The 23,422-nt window shown below is 44.7% G+C and overlaps 1 protein-coding gene across 2 annotated transcripts in view; it reads right to left on the bottom strand.

Annotated features, from left to right (window-relative positions):
* The window catches only part of PLEKHD1 (pleckstrin homology and coiled-coil domain containing D1), a 46,252-nt gene that overhangs the window by 11,186 nt on the left and 11,644 nt on the right, over positions 1–23,422 (bottom strand). Inside the window, exons 2-9 of one of the 2 annotated variants that reach the window (XM_037898610.2) lie at positions 22,045–22,156; positions 18,327–18,420; positions 17,171–17,260; positions 16,751–16,827; positions 8,146–8,237; positions 4,018–4,070; positions 838–932; positions 45–138 (exon numbers count right to left, since the gene is read on the bottom strand). In XM_037898610.2, coding sequence (XP_037754538.1) covers positions 45–138; positions 838–932; positions 4,018–4,070; positions 8,146–8,237; positions 16,751–16,827; positions 17,171–17,209 — 450 coding nt within the window. In that variant the 5' untranslated portion in view covers positions 17,210–17,260; positions 18,327–18,420; positions 22,045–22,156. The remainder of the gene's footprint in view (positions 1–44; positions 139–837; positions 933–4,017; positions 4,071–8,145; positions 8,238–16,750; positions 16,828–17,170; positions 17,261–18,326; positions 18,421–22,044; positions 22,157–23,422) is intronic. The other variant, XM_037898609.2, reaches the window with a different exon arrangement.

Raw genomic sequence — 23,422 nt, 5'->3', positions numbered from 1 at the left:
TCCCCGAAAGGCTGTCACCATGAGGAGAAAAATCTATCACTGACCTCCAGTGTTTTCTGTAAGGACTCTGTCAGGCTTCGCAGTTCCTTCTTCTCCTCCTCCACTCCTTTGAGGGATTGGGCTGTCAATTCCAGCTCCCTAAAAGGACAATGGTTATGCACTTTGTGGGGGAATAATAGCCCCAAACACTGCACTCACACTACCACAGGCTGTAGAGTTGGCCATTGCCATAGGATGCTCTAGTACTGATTTGGAAGGGGTGCTGTCAGGAATCAGAAATGCCAGGCACAAGTTAACTTCAGGTGGAGCTGGGGGGCACAACCATAGCTCCCCTCCTTTACTAAAAACAGAGGAAGCATTCCTCCTCCTCTCCCTGGCTTGGGTAGGCAGTGCTCCCCCAGCTCCCATCCCTCCTTGGCCAGTGTGGTGAGAGCCTCTTTCAATCGACTTTAACCACTGCATATGGGCATATGTGCCTTATAAATTCTAGGCACTTAGGGTTCAAATCCATCCACAGTGTCACTCCACTGACTTCAGTGCAGTTGTGGCATGGTGACTTCCACGGTCGAGAATTGTGACACGTGCCAATAATGTACATATGCTCCCACATGCCATGACCGGCCATGGGAAATGCCCTAGTCTGGAATATGCACCCATGTGTGTGCTTATCGCCATAGTACTCAGAGTTTATGGGGTGGTCACTCTTCCATCCTATTTACTGCACTGCTCTAAAAAGGCTGTTGGGGTCCTGAATGCAAAGTGAAACCGAGATCGCTTCTCTTCACCTGTGGAAGTGCCAGCTGTCTTGTCGCCCACCTGGTTTCTTGGATTCATTACCGTTTAATCTGCTGTTGCTCCAGCCGCAGCTCCTGGACCACTTCTTCAAACTGCTGCTTCTCTGCTTCTAGCACCTGGTTAAGACGCTCCAGCTCCTGAGAGGTAACATGGGGAAATAAGTGCACTCGGCTGCAGCGCTCAGAGGGTTAAATGGTTACCCCTTCAGTAACTCAATTCATTTTATGTTATAGTCACACTACCCTTTTCTAACTTGGCCTTCCCCACCATCCCACATGAGCACTAGTGTTGCCTCCAAATCCAAAACAGTAAAGACATGAAATGCATAATTATTAAATCACAGAACCACAGGAATGTATGGCTGGAAGGGAACTCAAGAGGTTATCTACTCCATCCCCCGCACTGAGGCTGGACCCAGTAAACCTAGACGATCCCTGACAGGTGTTTGCCTAACCAGTTGCCAAAAACCTCCAATGACGGGGATTCCACAACATCCCTTGGTAACCTACTCCAGAGCTTAACTCTCCTTGTACTGTAGTTAGGTTGCTTTCCCTAATATCTAACCTAACTCTCCCTTACTCCACATTAAACCAATTACTTCTTGTCCTACCTTTAGTGGACATGAAGAACAACTGATCACCATCCTCTTTAAATAACAGCCCTTAACATATTTTAAGATTGTTATCAGGTCCTTCCTCAGTCATCTCCTCTCAAGACTAAACATGTCCAGTGTTCTTAACTTTTTCTCTTAGGTCAGATTTTTTAAACCTTTTTTCATTGTTGCTCTCCTCTGGGCTCTTTCCAGTTTGTTCACATCTTTCTTAACGTATTGAGCCCCAAACTGTACACAGTATACCATCTGAAGCCTCACCAGTGCTTTTATGTATGACACTCCTGTTAATATACCCCAGAGTGATATTAGCCTTTTTCATAACTGCAACACATTGTTGGTTGATATTCTATTTGTGATCCACTATAAGTCCTAGATCATTTTCAGCAGTTCTACCACCTAGCCAGTTATTCCCCATTTTGTAGTTGTACATTTGATTTTCCTTTCTAAGTGTAGTACTTGGCATTTATCTGTATTGAATTTCATCTTGTTGAATCCAGACCAACTTTCCGATTTGTCAAGGTTGTTTTGAATCCTAATCTTTCCTCCAAAGTGTTTGCAACTCCTCCTGGCCTCGTGTCATCTGCAAGTTTTACAAGAATACTCTCCACTCTATTATCCAAGTCATTAATGAAAATATTGACTAGTACTGAACTCAGGGCTGACTCCTGCAGGACCTCACTTGATCTATCCTCCCAGTTTGACAGCAAACCATTGATAACTACTTTCTGAATATAGTTTTTCAACCAGTTGTGCACCCTCTTTATAGTAATTTCATCTAGACCACATTTCCCTAGTTTGCTTCTGAGTATTGGCATTGAGTAGTGTTTGAAATGTGTGCTAGCTGCTATCCATAACCAGCTAACGTTTTTAATGATGGGATAACATGATTTTGGTAATTAATTGATCTTTAAACATTCATAGTAAATAGGCCCAATGGCCTGTGATGGGATGTTAGATGGGATGGGATCTGAGTTACTACAGGAAATTCTTTCCTGGGTATCTGGCTGGTGAATCTTGCCCATATGCTCAGGGTTTAGCTGATCGCCATATTTGGGGTCGGGAAGGAATTTTCCTCCAGGGCAGATTGGAAGAGGCCCTGGAGGTTTTTCACCTTCCTCTGTAGCATGGGGCACTTGCTGGAGGATTCTCTGCTCCTTGAAGTCTTTAAACCACGATTTGAGGACTTCAATAGCTCAGACATAGGTGAGAGGTTTTTCGCAGGAGTGGGTGGATGAGATTCTGTGGCCTGCGTTGTGCAGGAGGTCGGACTAGATGATCATAATGGTCCCTTCTGACCTTAGTATCTATGAATCATCACTGCCTTTGTCTACACTTGGTGATAAGTGGTGTTTAAAAAGGCTGATAAGTAACACCACCCATCTTCCCAGTCTCAACAAGCTTATGCTCCCCAGTCAAAATGGCTATTTTTTTACACCAGTGAGGTGGACACTGCACAGGAGAAGGATCCGCTCAATAACTGAATAACAAAGGACTTTTGTCTCAGGAGTCTTGGTTTAAAACGTACTAGAGTTAGCCACTAGGTGAAGCTCTTACAGTGGCTCCGTTAGTGTCATAGAACCATTGATTGAAACTGACAAGATAAATTAATAATAAAGACTGTACATCCTTATGGCAGATCCAACAGTTCAAACAAAGTGCACTCCCAAACCATTCCTGAGAAGCCCTGCAGGCCTGTAAAATGTCAGACCAATTACGTTCCCTGTAGATTATATTTTTCTCCCTCCTTTAGGAATAAAGGACCTCAAAACTGCCCTTGCTCCTGTCTATCTGTGAATGTTAAAGCACCCTGGCAGGCTTTGTAAGAGTAGGGATCCAGCCCAGTGCTCTCGGACAAAATTACTCCCTCTCCACTGCAGGTCTACTAGCCAGCTGCCCAAAGGAGCTAGAGGGGACAGTAGATTAGCCCTAAAAGAGGGAGAAGTGGACCCGCCACTTCTGTAGACCCCGGAAGGGAGCAGAAACTTTCTGAAACCCCCACCCCTCAAGAAGACATAATAAAGTAGGAGGGGTCTTTGAAAGGTGTTTGTGGTGATGCCAGGGGAGAGAGCAAGTGCTGAATCGGTTCTAATAATTTGGGTAAGTTTCATAGTAGCATTTGAATGATTGGGTATTTATTTGAACTGAACCCAAAGCCCCAAACCTCTTGAATTTCACCCATAATTAACTGTCTCTGCTCAAGACTAGAATGGGCCAGGGTACTACTGCAGGTCGAGACTGAGGTACACCGGCAATGAGGGGCAAGGACTAGAAAGAGAGAGTCCTGACCAGCAGAAACCCATCCTGGTCCAGGTTGTAATTCAAATAGCATCCTTATTCCCTCTCACAACAACTTTCAACCTTTCCTACATGTGACTAGATGCTAACATCAAGGAAGGCGAGATGGTGCAGTGAGAAGAGATGAAACCCAAAGGTGTGCAGGATCCATCTACAGGGCTTGGCTGTCATCCCTTTACTCATCCAAGGGGCATCCAGGAGCATGGTTGCCTTTGGGCTTTGCATGGTGCTAGCCCCTCCAATCAACAGATTGCCCTACACTCTGCAGGGAATAGGAAGGGGTATGATTTGATTGGCTTTGGATGGGCACCCACCTCTTTTTGCTCCCTCTGCAGACACAGCTCCTCTGTCTCTTCCATCAGCTTATCTGCAAACACACACAACATAGGCCAAATTAGAGTGACCAGATGTCCCAATTTTATAGGGACAGTCACGATATTTGGGGCTTTTTCTTATATAGGCACCTATTACCCCCCACCCCCGTCCCGATTTTTCACACTTGCTATCTGATCACCCTGGGCCAAATGCAGGAAGAAAAGCAATTGATAATGCAGTGGGGTGTTTATGATCTTGGGGCACTGATCACACAGAGCTGGAAAATGCAGACTTCCCTCTTGCATTGCATACATCCGTCTGGGTGTTTCCTAAGGCCAAGACGACTTTAATGGGATTTTCTGTTATCCTTCTCCTGCCAAATTTTTAACAAACAAACAAACACTAATATTTTGCACTCCCTCTGATGTCTTCCTTCTAAGACTCTTAGAGCATATCAGTGAGGGAACCCTCACAACCCTCATGTGAGGTAGGAAAATATCATTCTCTCCATTACACAGCTGGGGAAACTGAAGCACAGATGGGTTCAGTGACTTGCCCAAAGTTTTACAAAGTGGCAGAGCCAAGAACAAAATCCAGGTGTCCTGACTCCCTGTCCCTTACCCGAACTAGCAGGCCACATTCTGTTCTTAAGCTAGGACTAGACTCTGGGTCATGATCTCAGCCATCTGCTACTAGACACCCTTGTCTAGCCCTCATTTCCTTTCATGCTCAGTATTGTGCTCACTCCACCTGTTTATTCAACAAAATTTGCTCTCTCTGAGGTTGCCATTGCCTATGTCATGCTGATAATCAGCTGCTCACTACTACCAGGGATGCCACCAGCCATCCAGTGAGATGACTATAGCATCTATGTCCCATTTCCATCTCTGTGGCATGACGTTGTGAAGAAACTGGTCGCACTGTTATGATGCCCCAGCTAAAACTGGGTTCCTTCAGTTGTCTTGAAAAGCTCAAAGCCTCAGAAGGATTCCTGTGAGTAACGAAGTATCTCAGCCCTGCCCCTTCCTAAGGTCTCCAGCTGGACTTTGGCCATGCTGAAAAGAGCACCTATTGGTTTATTAACAAGGTCAGTACCCAGAGTTCCTGCGCACTCTGAGATTAGCTCTTAGAGAGCATTAGTGGGACTCAGCAGAATGGGTTCAATTCCTAGTTCTGCCACTGGCCTACTGGGTGACCTTGGGCAAGTCACTTCACTGCTCTGTGCCTCAGTTTCCCCATCTGTCAAATGGGGATGGCGATACTGACCTCCTGTGGAAAGCACTTTGAGATCTAAAGATTAAAAGCACGAGCTAACAGTTAGGTATTATTATTATTGGGCACAATGGGATCCAGATCTACAACTAGAGCTCCTAGATGCTACAGTAATACAGATGAATAATATCATTATTCTATTCTTTCTGAGAACCTCTACTCCTCTCCTTCCTCCCTCCTGTTCCCTCTCCCCCATCCAAAACCCCAGACCCTTCCACTATCTCCCTGTGAGCGCTGGAAGATGCTGCCAAACCCACAGCTCCCCACCCGTGCTGTAGGCTGAAGAACCTATGCTGCCTGCCCCATGTGCCACCCTGCTGGCAATGTGCCAATTCTTCCCTTTCTTCGAACTCCTGCCCGTCTTGGGAGGACCAGGTCCTGCAGGGTCTGACCTTCTGATGCAGTCCACCAATCCCTGTGGTTCCCAGCCTGGGGGCAGGACTGGGCACAGGGGGGAGGGTAGGAGGTGGATGGTCACTCCGGAGGGGGTCGGGGGAAGTACAGACGCTCCCAACAGAAGGGAGGTAGAGCAGTATGTGTGCCTCCCAGAGTCTTGACCTGATCTCCCAGTGGCCAGAAACTCTGTTGTCCTCAAAGCACTAACCACTGGAGGGACACGGGGCGCTGACCAGGATGCTAATAATAAGGCAGAAACCTCAGCAGTTATATTGGAACAAAGCAAACCAAAGCAAAAGCTGTCAAATGAAAGTGGCCAGGCATGACAGTACTGAATAGTCAGCCTGAATGTCCCTGCTATGGATCAAAGATCCCTGTATATACATAGCTGCTAATTAGCGGAGAAGATCTCTCTTCCTCCCCCCGTATAGGACTGCAACCTGGGAAAGGACTAACAATTCTTATGCTATCCTGGGGGTTATGAAGGGGATGTTTGGCCACTAATAGCGAAAACCCGCTAACCTGTGACATTCAGCGATGAGGGACAGGTCTTCCCGCTAAGATCCTGTTATGTTCTTATAGGGAGAATCTCTCTCATATCTACCACATTCCGCTAGGGTTCCACTCCCACAAAGCTGCATAGCGTTCTGCAGCCTCCCTACAGAATTTGGTAATGGTATTATACCACCTGAAGTGGGGTGGGGAGGGAACTGAGAGACCATGATGCAGGTGTCTGGAAACATCCTGGAGAAAGAGGGTTTGGTTGAGAGAATCCTCCCATAGATCAGTCCCGGGTCAGTCCATGGAAGGTTGGAAAGCAAGGCCGGGGATTAGAGCAGGGGAACGGGAATCTGGTGATCTGGGCTCTGTTCCCAGCTCTAACAGACTCACGGTGTGGCTGTGGGCAAAGTCATCAGATTTGTTTGAAAAATGGGGGGGAAATTTTTTGTTAATTAAAAGTCATTAATAACTCCCTGTCAGCACTACTTCTGGTGCACAGGGGCCAAAGAGAATTTTTTGCACCAATTTGTTTCATCAATATTTTAACTGAAAATGTTATCGAACTGTGATGTAAATGAAAATGGTCAGTAACCATTTCCATAACTTTTTAAAATAAAAATTACAATAAAGGTGTTGATAAAAATATCACCACAAAATGTATGAACAAGATTTGAAATACACCAGCTTTTCATGAAAAAATTCTTGCCAATTTTAGACAAAGTTTTCTTCCAAAACATTTTGACCAGCTCTACAAGTTATCCTCTCTGGGTTTCTGTTTATCCCTTTGGCAAATGGGGATGGTATTATTTTCCTACCTCACTTGTGGGTTGTGAGGCTTAATTTATTCATTATAAATAAATAAAACTTTTATAAATGGCTTTGAGATCTTCAGACTGAAAGTGCTTTAGAGCTCTAATTATTGTTACTACTATTATATCCCTGGCAATGTACTGAGATCATCCTGGAGCACAGTGAATGCAATAATGTAAAACAGAAATATTTCTTCATCTTCAGATTTCCATACAAAAAAATCACAGAAATGTAGGGCTGGAAGGGATCTTGAGAGGTCATCAGGTCCAGTCCCCTGTACTGAGGCAGGACCAAGTATACCTAGACCATACCTGACAGGTATTTGTCCAACCTGTTCTTAGAAACCTCCAGTGATAGGGATTCCACAACCTCCCTTGGAAGCCTATTCCAGAGCTTAACAACCCTTATAGTTAACAAGTTGTTCTTAATATCTAAATATATTAAAGTTTTATTAGCAGGAGTTGGATGACAGAGTGTAGCTCACAGCATTCATATTAATTATTATTTTACCAGGTGCCTTAGCTTAAGGTGTAAGTAGTCTCAATTACCCAGAGAAGCCACTAATTATCTGAAATGTACACATGCACTAGCTGAGCCATTTGCCTGCTCATGAACCCATAATCTACCAGGCTAGAATTGCCACCATACACATTGTCACCACTAACACAGGGGTGAATTGAGATGGGGATTCAGCAGTGTGAAAATAAAACCCCGATGGAAAAAAACAACAACCCCAAAATTGTAGTCAACATAAGAAATGCCACTCCTGAGGAATTAAAACTGGCACACGAGTACCTATGTATGCCCGGCATGCGCTAACTCCCAGAGTCAGGACCCTCAAACTTTTCAAGAACAAGAGTCACATTGTCCATTTATTAGGAGCCAAAGGATCACATCTGACTGGACACATGCATACTTTTAAGCACCTACAATAAATGTCCTGAACTCAACCCTAGTATTTGCTTTTATGTTCATCTCCCTTGATAGCTGAATAGAAATGCCTGATTTCATAAAAGCCTGCAGCTGACCAGCCTGGACCTCACCAGCAGTTACAGAAAGTGGAGACAGGGGTGCTATTTAGGATTCTGCAACCCTCGGGCACTTCTGAACCTAAAGAGTCCCCAGTACAAAAAGCTGCTCAAGCTAACCTAAGTATTCCTGCTTCTCCTTGGCCAGCTGGAGCCCCTGAGCTTCCAGGCTCTCAATCATGGCTTCTCCCAGTTGAGCATTCTTCCAGGTCCTAAAAAGAGAATGAACAGAAATAAATAAAGAGAATTGGGAAGGAAGCATGGCTAGGAATTATTGAGTGAGGAGGGAAACTCAGGCTTAAATTGCCTACAACTTCAAACAGAGTCCCATGCATTTGATGAATTATCTTTTTTAAAAATAAAATATTATTTCTGCTAAAATGAGTTGTAAAATTTCCTGGCATACAATCAATAGAGAGGGATTTTCCAGGTACCTGGTAGTAGGATGTGCACTGGGCCTGTCAAATTGATCCTGATGGATTGGTAAGACACTGATTAATAGATGAGGATGATGACCAATGCCATCGCACCTCCTGTCTAAGACCCATCTCTTCTAGCCACTTGTACCTCCCCTGGTTCCACCCCTTTCCAATGCTTTGGCCCACCACTACCAATTTCCATTTGGGCATTACCCTGTCCCCAGCTCCTCCCCTTCTGATTTTTGTCCTCATCCCTTTTGGTATCCCATGACCAACTGGAAATCTCTCCCTGATGGGCAATTAGCCAGTAGGATTTGATGTATGTCCTGGAGCCCCTGCCTAGCCCATGGTTACTACCTCTAGAAACAACGAAGAGCCATAACTAAACATCAAAAGAAAAGCTAAAATGTAAAGAGAGAAGGGGGTACGTTATAACAATACTTTGCATGCAGTATCTGCCAGAAGACCTCAAAGTGCTTTGCAAACATTATTAAATAAAGCCACACAATCCTCCTGGTATGCATCACTGGCCACACTTTAAAGATACAGTAGGCTGTGGTACAGAGCTTAAGTGACAATCCCAAGGACTAATAATAAGCCAAAGGCAGAGCTCCAGCTTCTCAGTCCTCGGCTTCAACCACTAGAAAAAACACAGCCCTTTTTATACTTAAAATGCAGACCAGTTAATTATATGCACATATGAATAGCATGCCTCATTTAGGAATTTCTCAGTTCTTTACCATCCCTACTAACCCACTGTGACAATCAGGGTCCAGACACATCAGCAGGAGAACAGGGGATCTGAACTCCAAAAATAAGCAATTAAATCAGCTGAACTATAGAAGTGTATTGAGTAAAGTATCATAAACACTGGTGCCACATTAGTCATGAATATCATGAATATCACTGTGTGATACATGTACAGATGGTGTGTAAAGAGTTATGTAAAGTGTTCTAGAAACATATTCCTACAATGTGTTCTGGGGGCAGATGTGATAAACAAGTTTGCCCCAGGCAAAGTAATGTTGTTTTGCCTGTTGGCCTGTGTCTCCAGTGTAAAATGAGCAAGATGATGCCAGAGACAATGTGTGTCTCCAGTGTAAACTGAGCAAGGTGATGCTCATTTGCATCTGAATCCACAGGAAAAGCAAAGTGAGAGAAGATGCATCCGATGAAGTGAGCTGTAGCTCACGAAAGCTCATGCTCAAATAAATTGGTTAGTCTCTAAGGTGCCATAAGTACTCCTTTTCTTTTTGAGAGAAGACTGAGACAGCTCATTGTTCTAACAGCAAATTAGAAGAGAATTAGTAAAAATGTATGGCTTTAACTATTATTTGCACACAACTGGATTTCTTTTAAGCTAATGTGTGTCCATGATATCTAAAATGCTGAGAAATTAGAAGAAAATTAATAAAAATGTACAGGTTCAGCATCCAATTATGTGCAAAATATGTCAATGTGTGCCCACGTGACCCAAGAACACGTTAATGCCAGCTGGGGTTACGGAATGTCCTGATACTGGTCTGTACATTCTGGTTCACAAAGAAAATCATGTGAGGCCTCAAATGAAAGCCGGGGTCACACTCGTCATTAATGTCACTGTGAAATGCACGTGCCGATACTACGTAAGGAGCTATGTATGTAGACCGAAAATACGCTCTTAGATACTGTATCGAGGTATGAGTCACCAGCAGAAACCGCATTTCTGTCAAACAAGAGATGTTTATTCACTGCTCTTTCTGTCAAATGTAAATGAATCATTGCAAGCTAACACAATGGACGTCACTTTACATGCAATAGCAACAAAGGCATGGGACGTCAACAGGGAAGGAGCATGCAGGAAAAACAAGCCACAGGTGGCTATACTGTCTCTGAGTACAGACAATGAACTTTGGGGTGTATAAATAGAAGTCAAAGACGACATCCCCTGATCCTGCACCTAGAAGTAAACAGACTGCTTGTTTACACTCATGAAAACAGGATCTCAGCCAACCTCGGGGGAAACACTGCACAGAACCATGGGGATGAGATAAACTTCTTTAGACAGGAGGTTAACCTGTTAGTTAAGTTTAGTCTCTAGAAAGCATGTTATGATTTTGTTTTGTATCTAACCATTTGTTTCCAATATTCTTACTCACTATCATTTGAATCTTGAATCTCTGATAATAAACTTATTCTTGTTTTCACTATAGATATATCTCAGTGCTGTGGTATTGTACAAGGAGCTGATTCTGAGTTGAATCATTCAAGCTGGTGTGTACTGTTCCCTCGGGGACAGCAGACTGTGTATTACTAGGATTGTTCAGTGGATAAGGGGCTGAACACTACAGGGGAATGCTTCAAAGGGGTTTGGGGACTGGGATGTACCAATTGTTAACCCACAAGGCAAACCATGGGCTGGCATAGCCCAGAGGAGGAGTCAGGGAGCTAACACCAGTTAAGTACAAGTAGGTCTCCCTCATGTTGAAAGCGTGTGGGGCGGGGGGGTTAACAAGATGACTCACAGTCTTGGGTACCCAGAGAACCGTGTGTGTCTGTGCGTGTCTGTGTGTGAGAGAGAGAGATGTGCACAAGGGGTATGGGTAGTTTCTGAAATGCTGAGACACTGGGCGACCTCATTGAAGTCACTGGCAAAACTCCCATTTTCTTCAATGGGGCCAGGATTTCATACATTGTTATACTAATGGCTTGAAAATGATGAAAGCATTTAGAATGCCTGTTTATTTAGGTTAACTTTTTCACAAATACTGCCCTGAAATTGTCATCCCCTCACCCTGTCCCTATGATACAATCTTAAGCCCATTGAAGCTGAACTTAAAAGCAGATGGGTCTCCCATGTCTGCATAGCCTGGCTCATATTTCAGAAGTAATCAACACGTTTATTTTATGTGCATTATAAATGAAAGCTGCAGTCTTATGACCAGCGGCCCAACTGCCTTGAAAGTTCAGTCAGAAACCAACCATGTATTTCTCAAAGAACTTCCCTTAGGACTTTGGGACACTAAATAATTGATATCTAAAGTTCTACTGTAGCTGGCAGACAACTGAGAACCTCTGTTGGTATTTGCAATCTGTGCTTGTGTGGGTGAGTTGTTTTCCATCAAATATTATATCAACTAGTATGAATGCATGTTTAGCTGGTTTAGGGGTTGTTTGCTTATGGATTTAGAAATTAGTTACATTAGACTATTTTCATGAGGGGAAAGAATGCCTGTGCACTTTGTGGCATCACTTTCAGTTAGACAAACCTTGGCTGTTATAGAATTTTGGCCCTGCTCCAACAAAGAACTTAACCACATGCTGAACGTTAAGCACACGCTTAAGTCCATCCCTATTCAACAAAGCTTTGCATATGTGTTTAAAATTATACACGTGCTTAAGTGCTCTGCTAAATTGGGGTCTTAACCCTGTTTTTGTAAACCTATCTAAAGATACACTTTTCTTTTAAAGAGTTTCTTCTTTACTGGCTTTTCATTCTTTCTATTTATGGTGGTTATTCCTTTCCAAGAAGGATGTGTGGTAAATCTGTGGCTATGAACTTTGATTTTAAATTCTGCCACAGCACAGAGGCCCCAGATTAGGAAAGCATCCCTTTGGAGGACAGCATATAAGGATGCACTTAACTTTAAGGACTTACTTAAGTGCTTTCCTGAAGCGGGGTCAAACCATGTGCCTCCTTCACTTACACTGTTTAGCCCAGCAAGCCTTAGCAAGGTAAGAGCTAGGCATTATTAGTACATTTTCTTCTTGGGATATGTAGGAGACACTGTGTCATGATTACGAATTGCATTTATTTTCTAACAAAATATTACCTTGCACATCTTCTCCATTCATTATTATAACAGGGTATAAGAAACAATCTGCAAACAACACTCATATGTTTGTGACATTACAAGCGTTTCCTTCCCCCAACACTCACTGTTTACTTTAAAAATCAGTTATAGCATAGACAGCGTACCTGCATGCTTTCCCGAATGACGGTTGGCCCTGTTAGCATTAGCCTATTTCTGGAGGAGGAAATAAAATTTATAATACAGAGTATAAATTTGCTCTTGAGCAATAATGACAATTATGATTACTGCAATAGCACATAGGGGCCCTATGTGAAATCATGATCCCATTGTGCTAGGCTCTGCACATACCTATTACACATCACACTTATTTATAATAATCCCTTATTTTAAAAATCATTTTCCTCTCAAATTGCTCATGTCAGGTATTTTAGCTACTCATCAGCCAACCATTCCAGGTTCCAGGCTATATACGAGTTCCTACTGGTTAACAGCCTAGGCAGGGAGCAACTTCTGGATGTTCATGGGGCAAAAAAAGAGGTGCTTGAAGGGATAGAGAAAACTATCGGAAGGGAAAGAGAGAGAGGAGAGGGCAAAGGTCAGAAAAGGACATTGCAGTGGTAGGGTCAAGAGTCGAAAGGAGTAGGCTTAGGAAAAGGCCAGTGGTCAGAAGGGACAAGACCCAGCTACAAAAGGGGATCATCTGAATTGGAATCACATGTGAGGTTACCACCCTTACCCATCGATTAACCTCTTATTTATTCATCTGAATTGATTTAATAGGTACATGCACTCCCTACTACTGTAATGGACTGGCCCATTGTTGCTCCAAATCAGTGGCAGATTCTTTAGCTGCCCTACAAATGCTAGATGGCCACCGGTGGAACCCAGAATAGATTCACGAAAATCAGCTGCCATGGATCGGAAAGTGAAAGGGCTACACACTAAATTGTAGCAGGAATAAGTTATTCAGGGAGAGACAGCCAAAGGCACAAAGGCCAGTAAGGTTCCCAACACCCAGTGGAAAATCAATAGTAGTTGAGAGCCTAACTACCCTTCATGCCTTTGAAAATCTCACCTTTATGGGTTGATCTTACGAAGACTTGCCTGCTATATGACGAGAACTTGTGATCCCAGCCTGCAAAGTCAGCCCCTGTAGAACTAGCCTGGCTATTATTCACAGTTGACCATAGACGCTCCCAATTACTGGCGGTCGGTATATTTTTTGCTGAAAAAGGTATTTATTAATCAACACTTTTGTGACTTTTCTCTATTTTCTGACCAGAGCTACTTCTAACCAACCCAAGAGAACACAGCAAAAGCAGCTCCAAAAATAATATTATGGTTAGTCTCTAAGGTGCCACAAGTACTCCTTTTCTTTTTGTGAATACAGACTAACACGGCTGCTACTCTGAAAAATAATATGCATCTCCCTAGCATCATGGGTATATGGCCCCCTCCCCAGACTGGTGGAGTCTTCTGAATGCCTGTCAGAGCTAGAAGATCCCTATCTTGTTTGCACGACTTCACACTCAAAAGCTTTCAGGGCCTTATGTGCACTGTGGCTGCTGTCCTTCTGGCCACAACAGAGTGAAGGGAGGCTTCCCTTTGAGAAGCCATAAACTCTAGTCTTTAATTAATCAGAGGGCTTTGGGATTAGTCATTAAGCTAGGGAATGAGAGCTCAGGATGGGCAATCAGTTCAACCATCCCCAGGTGACAGTGCATTTTCACTGAGACACCAGACCAGCCCATCTTTCTGATGTTTTAAACGATCTATACCCCAGTATATTTGCACACTCCCCCTGCTCCAGATTTAAAGAAACAGTACACGTATCCTCACACAGCACAAACAAAGGATTCTGGGGAGAGGATGTTACCCCATACCAGTCTCATTCTTTCCTATGTTCCTTCCTTATTTATTGTAACCCTTGTCTATCTATGCTCTCTTACGTTATTATTATGAAGCGATAGGCTGCAATGATGATAAAGTATAAACCCTACAGTGGAATAAGCAGCATGCTTTTCCTCTAGGAACAAAAGGGCAGTAAAATGTGGTGCCTAAATGACTCAAACACTGTCCTTTTAACTTTCCCTTTCATCACTGCTCAATTTACTGGCTGGTCTGCACTTTTTTCGCTGTTGCTCAGCTCCACTCCCGACCTTGCTAACACAAGTCACATTATCTCCGCTCTCCTTCACACACACACACACACACACACACACACACACACTCTCATCGAAAGTGATTAGGTGAATGCTGGAGCCAAATCCTTCCTGCAGCGATGGTGCATGGAGAGGCAAGACAGATGCCACAAGCCTATTTTCATCCAGCACAGTGGGTTACCCTGCTGCACTGCTAGAAATGTTCCAGCAGCCGGATCAGCTTCTGTATCAAACACAAGGGGTTGGAAGAACAGAGTCGGGGCCTAGAACATGGCTGGTTCTAGGCACGGGATGAAGCTGAAAGCACACAGGGCCTTATCCTTTTGGGAGCCCTCTCTTTATTAGTGCCCCTCCCAGCCTCTGCCCACAGCCACCCCTACCATGTTCTCACCTGCATGCTGAAAGGTAAAGTTACCAGCAAGAAAAATCCCAGGGCTAAATTCAACATTGATATAAGTGAGTGCAGCTCTACGAAAATCCTCCTATTTACACTAGGGCTGAATTTGGTCCCCTCGTCCTCTCCAGCAGCCAAACCCTTCCACCCCCAGGTACACTATGTAGGTCACAGAGATCTGCCTCAGGCCTGGCATATCTTGCACCTTGTCCTGCCAAACCCGGCTCATCTCTGGTCGGTACATACAGGGATCAAACCCCTTGCCTACACTAGCACTCCTGTTAAAGTCTCCCTCCCATTTCCCTGTCCACAGTGCTGCTCTCAAGGGGTATTAACCACCGTGTCAGCTACACCTGAGCTGAGTGGTATTAGAAAACAAGGAGATAAAAAAACCCCAATGGCCAATCAACACTAGCATCCCAGCTGTGGCTAGCACAAGAGGAGCTGCACTGGGGATAGGGCCGGGTGTGGACTGTGGAACAAAAATGGTAGTGTAGAGTAGACAAAGCCAAAGAGAAACATACAAGTTGGCCTCTCTTCTCGTCTTGTGCGTGAGATCTCATGGATGGTGGGCAGGACTGAACTCAGAGAGGGATGCTGGGTTAGGGCTGAGCTGGGCACATACTCCGTGCAGCCCTGGGTGGGGTGCTTTGTAGTGTGGTCACCACTAATAAAAAGTGAGCCTTTGTAGTACTTTTCACTTGACTGTGATATTCCCCCCCCCCCACACACACACACACTTTCCTCTTCACAGAAATGAGCATTCCCCATCTGCACATGCTGATACCCAAGGATAAACTCATCTGAAGGAGAAGCCTTTTTCTAGTGGGGCTCAAAGGAATAAGTCCAGTGTAATAGCTCTCTGAGGAAAAGCTGAAAAGCTCTCTTTCCTCTAAGAAGCTTAGCTGATTACCAGGCTCCGGAGGTTCTGAAAGTTCCCATGTGCTTTGGGAAAGTTCCCGTCACTCAGCTCCCTTCCTAGCCCCTGCCTTTTGATATTGCTGCTAAGGCCTAAGAGGAGCATGTTGGTATTAGAGCCAGCTGCTTACTTCCTCTGCAGCGCACTTAGCAGTGACAACATGCTAGGGCTAGTGCTGGCCAAACCTTAAATCTTTCAAAGGTTCCAGTCAGATAAGCAACCAAACATCCAGACACTTACAGCATCGGAACGCTGTAGAAGTGGGCTGGAAATCCCATGATAACAGACTCTTTCAGGGGATTTACTTTACTTCCTGATTTTCAGAGCTAAATACACCTCCCTCTGCACAGCCTGAGCCTACTGGGATCTGGGCAAAAGGACCCCAAGGCCACAGATCCATTCTACAGCTGCAATTGAAGCCTCAGGGTGGAAGTAGCCCTTGTGACACCTGTGCTCCCTGTCCATGGGGAAGTTTGACTGGTACATCTACATAGTCATGATTTGACCCCTAGCTCTCCTTCATCCTGCCCCCATCTCACCCAAAAGTCCTTCTCCCTGAGGCGCAGGGAGCTTCTGTGAAGCATAACCCCAGAGCAGGATCTTGCTCCCCACACACAGCAGAATTGCACTGTTTTCTCAAAGTCCAAGGACCTCCACACCTGAGGAGAAGGAGCAGGACAGCAGAGGCCATGTGGCATTTTATCACTCCCAGTCCTCACCACAACCAGGGTTGTATTAGCAACACAGTGAAACATTAGTATGATGGAGGATGCTTCACTTGAACTTTGAAACGTTTTGGTGTCTGTTGGGAGCAGAAAGCGAGGAGCCATGAAGGAGCACCTCAGCTCTTCCACACTGTCACTCTTGTTAGACCTTCTTCTCCTCAAAACCCCAGCACCTCCCGCGATGCTGGGCCTTGTTCTCCTCAAAACCCCAGCACCTCCCGCAATGCTGGGCCTTGTTCTCCTCAAAACCCCAGCACCTCCCGCAATGCTTCAAAGAGAAGAAAATAATGGAAATATATCCCCGGTGCTTACACTTTTCCAGACTCCTGCAGCATCTCCAACCACTGAGCCTGCTCAAATTCTGACTCCGCCGCCAGCACAATGTTACCCTGGAAAAGAAGAATCAAACGAGAGATGCTGACGTGAGCACATGCAGACGTGCCCGCCATCATGCACAAAACAACCCCCATCCCTAGTCCGGTTCCAAGTGGACATAATGCAGGAACTGCCACCACTGCAACTGGTACTAACTCGTTTCCTCCTGTTAGCCCATTCTGCTGCTTTGGTGCCATGGAGACTGTCGGGGGGGGGGGGTGTTGAGGCACACTGGGAGGGCAGTGGGGCATGGCGAGGAGGGTTGCAAAACAAAGGAGAGGAATTTCCAGGGCTGTCAATCCAACACCTTTCCCCAGCACTAAGTTCATTGACCTGAAAAGGGAAAAGTTCACGCACATGGAAGTCCTCATGGGAGATCTTCATGGCAAAAGGCATGTTGGGCTCTTCTTTGGCTTCCACGATGCAGCCGGCCAGAGGTATGACGCCCTAGCGATGAACCAGAGAATTTGAACGGGTCAGTGAAGTTTTACTACAAGGCATAACTATAAACAATAAACGTCAGGAACTGGACACTGATTCCTAGCCCCAGTTTTTGCTGCTGGCTCTTCCCCTGCGCAGGAAGCATCATGGAGGCAGTATGTTGAGATCCTGAGAAGCAGGAGTGCCTCACATCACCCAGGGGAACTCCCTGGAGCTGACTAAAAAGAGGTGTTCGCTCACATCAAAGAGAGTCTCATCCCGTCCACCTGAGCTGGGAGATTGGTGGCTGGGATACGTAGGCAACAGGGAACAGGAGCTGTTTTATCAGGGATGTGCAGATCTTCCCAATGGTCTAAAAGTTCTCCTGGAGAGCATAACGACAAGAGCTAAAATGAGGAGGGAGTGTCCTCACGTGTAGCCCCCCCCATTTTATTTCCCTACATGATTCTGTTTCCCACGTACATAATGCATCCAGGGCTAGTGTGTCACTGCTACCCAGTGCTGGATGGAATCAGACCTGCTGAAGTGCATGCGATTGTGTTGTCCTGGAGAAGCTGGAGATCCACAGAGAATAAGACTAATATCACTAACAGAAATACACATTCTGCTTCAGCTCAGGTGATAAAGCCCAGGGAGCTGAAAGATCCTGAGTCCTCTTCCCTACGCTGCAGGTGTGTGGTTTAGTGGGCTTCTAATCCGCATATGTGACTATGAATTAATTACAATTAGTGATGATGAGTAAAGCAATAAACTTCCTGATTAGCAGGCTAGCCTCGCAGAGGCTATTCAAGTGGCTGCAGGATCGATGGTATGATGAGAAAATCGCTAAAACAAGGCAGGGTATAAATCCAGTATCATGTTAGATTTATACCCTGCCAAGCAGCTGGTGTGGTAGTGGGGAACCTGAATTAATTTTAGTTTTCAGAAGAGGTTAATCCATGTCCCCATGCTTCTTGGAGGTTCCTCTGGATCTAATTACAAGGCTGGAGTCAGAGAACCTGCCTGTTATGATCTCCAGGTGCCTGTGAGAGGCCAGGTGGAGTCAGAGAGGAAATAGCTGGGGGGTGCTCACCTTGGGATGGATATTGAAGTACTTATTGCTTTCAAAGCTCTTCTTTTCACTCTCAGAATAGTAAAGCAGAAAACTCTCCTTGATGATGAAGAACCTAAAAGGGGGAAGAGGAGGAAAGCAATAAATTCCTACTAATAGTCATCCTTTAAAAAGCACTTATTTCATCAGAGCACTGAACAAACATTACCTAATTTACCCTTACAACAGCTCTCTCAGCTGCGAGGTTTTATTATTTCCATTCTATACATGGAAAAACCTAGGCAAAGAGAGGTCAAGTGACTTGCTCCAGGTCATTAGGCAACTCAAATTTATGCTTGGGATAAGTGGGTTGGCCACTGTCAAGGACAATAGAGTTGTAGTAGTATATGCTAGTAGTGAAGTTGACCCGGTGAATCAGCATTAGAAGTGGGATTAGAACTTCAAAATTCCTTTTGCCCTGCCCTGTCCTGTGCTCACTCCACTAACGAATGGAAGATAGTTTCCCAGGAATTACTAAGCAGAGATCCCGGCAAAGTTGTCATTCTTTGTCATCCGGAAATACAAAGGAAATAAAGTCTCTGAAATATGTATCACATTAACTCTTTCTTGCCCTGTTTGGTTAGGTTTCACTATACCCAGATGAACATGGTATAATAGGCGCAAAACATCACAGCTTCTGTAAAGGAAAAATCAGGCCTCCCTGATCTATTAGAATTCTTTGAGCATTGCCTCAAAATTGTGAATGAAGGAGCACCAGTTGTAATTTTTTGGGACTTTCAAAATGCTGTTGACAAAAGCCTCCCTCTGTTTAGGAATCCATGAGTTAAGAGATAAGGTACTGCAGTGTGCAGAAGCTGGCTACGAAACAAAACACAAAGAACAGGGTTAAATGGTCAATTTTCAACATGGTAAAACATAGGCCCAACATTTCATACCAGGGGAGAAGTTATGACCCTTTATACCAGCTGAGGATCTGGTCTTAGGACTGGTGTTCTTCAGTACATTTATCAATAAGCTGCAAAAAAGGGGTGAACAGTGAAGTGGCAAAAATTGCAACACAACATTATGTAGATCAGTCAAATCTAGAGAAACCTGTGAGGAACTTCCAAGGGACCCGCCAAACTTAAGGGAAAGGACAACATGATAGCAGATGGAATCCAGTGTTGAAAACCATGGTAAGCAATATACATTGTAAGGAATAATTAATTGCCATATGAGCAGTTCAAATTTAAATGTAACAACTCAGGAAAGAGGCCGGTAGAGGTGGTTGAGGTGGGTGGTGGGAGGGAAGCGTCACTGGATGGCTCAACAATACCCTGGGATCAATGTGACGCAACAGTCAGAACAGCAAAATCCCTAGTGGACTTAATGGAATCTCTAGCTTTTCTCCTTTTGGGGGGAAAATCCCCTCTGACTGGGTATTTTTTGGTTGCTTTATTTGTTGATTTGTTTATTACAGGGCTTTATTTATTTTTTGAATGTATTTTATTTCCTTTTAGCATGTTTGTTAACATATATAAAGAATGAGATAGAAAATAATGCTGAAAGTATCAGAAGGCCCTTTTATAAAGCGATGGTACTCTCTCTGGTATGCTGAGTTCTCTTCTAGCTCACATGGGACATAACAGAAATAGAAGGGGTCCAGTGATAAGAGGCATGGAAAGACTGCCATACAAAGAGCAGATTTAGTGGGGACATGACAGAGGTTTAAAAAATAATTAGTGGCACAAAGAAGGTAAGCCTTTCCTTATACAAGAACCAGGGGATCCTTGACGAAAATGAAAGGCAACAAATTTGAAACTGATAAGAGGAAATATGTTTTTACACATTTTGCAAAACACACCTATGGAAGTCACTATCGCAAGGTCTGGAGGCCAAGAGCTTAGTAAAGTTCAAAAAAAGAATTAGATGTTTATATGAATAATGAAAATATTCCTGAGTTCCATTAGACAGGATTAAAAAAATGAGAAGCGTTATAACCTCACGTGTCAGGGCATAAACCAGCCACTAACAGAGAGGGGTCAGGAAGAAACTTCCCCCTATGGGCAGGCTAATCCCATACTGTTTTTTATGAATAATAATGTTTATTATAGTAGTGCCTAAGAGCCAAACAAGATGGGGACCCATTGTGCTAGGTGCTGTACAGACAGAGAGCAACACACAGTCCCTCCCCTGACGAGCTTACAATCTAAATAGTCAAGACAAACATAGGATGGAGGAAGGGACAGGACACAGACAGAGTGAATAATGTGATGGCAGCAAATGGCCTGTTAGTGCCAGGACTGATTTTATTGCGGGGGAGGGTGTTAGGAGGGGATCAACTAAATGGAAAAAAAGAGACGGGAAGGGTAGAGGTGAGGGGGATGGGACAGGGAAGGAGAAGGTGAGAGGGGCAGGTATGGAGTGAAGCTGAGGGTAAGAGACTGGGGGTGGGGGAAGAAGGTTTAGAGCAAACAGCCAATCAGGACAGGGACAGAGAAAGCCCAGTCAACACCGTAGAAAGTTCTTTGAATGTCCAGAGGTCCCTGCTTTGGCCTCTTCTGCACCTGCCAGCTGGAGTCAGGCTGGATTCTCTCTGTGGTTTTTTCCCAAAGACACATGGGGGAGGCACCCCCTGGACACTACTGCCCTCACACTGTGTGTGGGGTCTCCCCTACACGGTTCTGTGCTGGGGAAGGGGTGGATCCAGCTGGGCCCCATTTTACCCCCTCCCTCTAGTGTAAAGAGGAGAGGAGCCCTAGCATCATAGGCCTGTTAAATAATAATTAATAATAATAATAATTAATAACTGCATTCTTTGAACAATTCTTGCACCTTCCTCTGAAGCATCGGGTGCTGGCCAGTATCAGAGACCAGATACCGGGCTAGATGGACAATAACTCTGATCCAGAATGGCAGCTCCCATTTAACACACTCTGCCCACCACTGCAATGCAGACGTCTATCAGGTGGAACTAAGCAGCCGTGTCCTAGTACAGGACAGCCCAGCAACACTATGCAGCCGTTTAAGACACCAAGTAAACAATAATCTCCTACCGCACTGAAATTGCAGAGGGAATTTTGAATGAGGCAGAATGTAATTATCCAGCTCAGAATTTGGTCAGCGCTTCATCTTCTGAAAAGTGCCATGTCATCTTTAACAATGGCCAGTGGGTCAGTGCCCTGGCTTTACACCCAAAAGTTTTGTGAACATAACAAACAGTTTGAGAGGCTTGCCAAACCTCAGACTCCAGCCACTCCTGCCCAGGAGTATATTTTGGACTGTGTGCATTTCCAGAGTTAGGCAAGGTGAAGGCAGTTTGCTGCGTCAGCAGAACATAGCCCTTTTGATTCACACTCCCAGAGCCTCAGGCCTGGCTGGCTGCTCCGCATTCTGTTCCCCACACAAGCACCTGCTCCTGCACTCAGCCCAGCAGTATCTTTCTAGATCTAAGAGCACCACTCAGGGTAAACTCACTGATCATAGGGTCAAAGAAGGGTCGTAGCTCCCTCTACAACAAATCATCTGAACAGAACCTGTTGACCACCGCTTCATTCTCATGCACCTGGTCCCCTCCAAGCAGTTACTAATTTCTCAACTTACTCCTCAGAGGAGCCTTAGCAACACCATTCCTCCAGCTGGTAAAGCGATGGCTGGCCTGATCTGTAGCCACTGTCAATGCTTTGTTGTACACTAGCTAACAGATGGTGATGTATGGGCAAGGCAGTTAGCACACGCGCTCACAGAACCAGCACAGTACCTCGGTGCTGACCTCTGAACTGTTTTCTAAAGTTGCTCATTTAATATCTTCGCTGCTCTTCTTACTAGGCTCTTCTCTCTTGTGCTTGGAGTGCAAGCATTTAGTAGGCTACCTGCAAATTAGAATTAGAAAAAACAAGGGCCTTCACTGAGTGAGATTAAATTAAACTGCACAAGAAGTGGCATAAGAAATATCTTGAAACTGGAAAATCTCAGTCCTGAGGCCAGTGAGAAATGACAAAGGACTAAATATTTTCTCTTCCCTCAGTGTTTCTAAAGATCTCAGGCTTATCCTGGTAATGATTATTATTGTGTTAAAGTTATGCCCAAGATGTGCTAGATGCTGGACTGCCCAGCTGGCTCACCGCACTTTCAGTGGATCTTGACAACACCCTCACAGGTGTCTCTAGAAACCTCAGGTGTATCCCATGAGTTACCTCCTGACCCATGTCAGGGACCAGGGTTTATACTAATCCCTGGGGACAGCACGGGGAGGGACTGAGAGACTCAGAGAAGGGAGGGGGCTGAGACATCCCCATGCCTCTAGCACTCTTTGCCATTACTGTTTCAAAAAAGATCAAAGCCCATTTGCCAAAGCTGAACATGGCTCTGTGTGAACCCCTCCTGATGCAGTGGTTCCATTTAGGTTTCACCTCTGAGTGATGGGATTTTCCAATACATTTACACTAATGGAAAATGCATCAGCATTTACTGCTGCAGCAGCTCCAGACCTGCTGGCACCCAGGGATTCATTCTACTTTGTTAACTCTAAAGTGCCCTGTCATGGTGCCCAGGCAAGACATCAGAAATATCCATACCAGCTGACTAGCTCGTTTTGATCCCAAAGCTCTTTGCCCCAGTCTTTTGTTCCTCTCCACTGCATGCCAGCATCCTAGCTTTTTGTTTGTTTCATCCACCTGTTACCCTTGATCATTAACCCAGACTGTAAGCTCTTTAGGTCAGGGTGTGACGTTGCACTCTACATGATTTTATGAAAATATGCAAATGAGTGTGAATATAATGTATCTGGAATATGCTTCATGCAAAAGATGTCTTGTAAGGTATCGTTACAAAGCTTATAATCTACGAGTGTGGTCATCCTATTTGTATGTATGTATGTATCATTCTTGTGTCTGCAACTAGAAATATGAAATAGAACTCTGAGGGACTATTGTAGTTATGCAAAGTGTGGGCCATTAATGGTGGTTTGGAAGCTTGATGGCTCCCATGAACCAGGACAATTGACTGTGGATGGCTCTGTTTGCAGGCAGGCCTTTCTATGAGCCAGGCTGGGAGGAATGAAGGCTTGGGGTCCTGGTACTGGAATCCATCTTAAACCTGGTGCTTTTCCATTTAGGAGGAGAGGTGGGGACCCAGAG

This window comes from Chelonia mydas, chromosome 6 (genome assembly GCF_015237465.2).
Source record: "Chelonia mydas isolate rCheMyd1 chromosome 6, rCheMyd1.pri.v2, whole genome shotgun sequence".
In the NCBI taxonomy this organism is placed as follows: Eukaryota; Metazoa; Chordata; order Testudines; family Cheloniidae; genus Chelonia; species Chelonia mydas.
The sequence above is the reverse complement of the archived record's forward strand: the minus strand, read 5'-3'. Positions and strand labels throughout refer to the sequence as shown.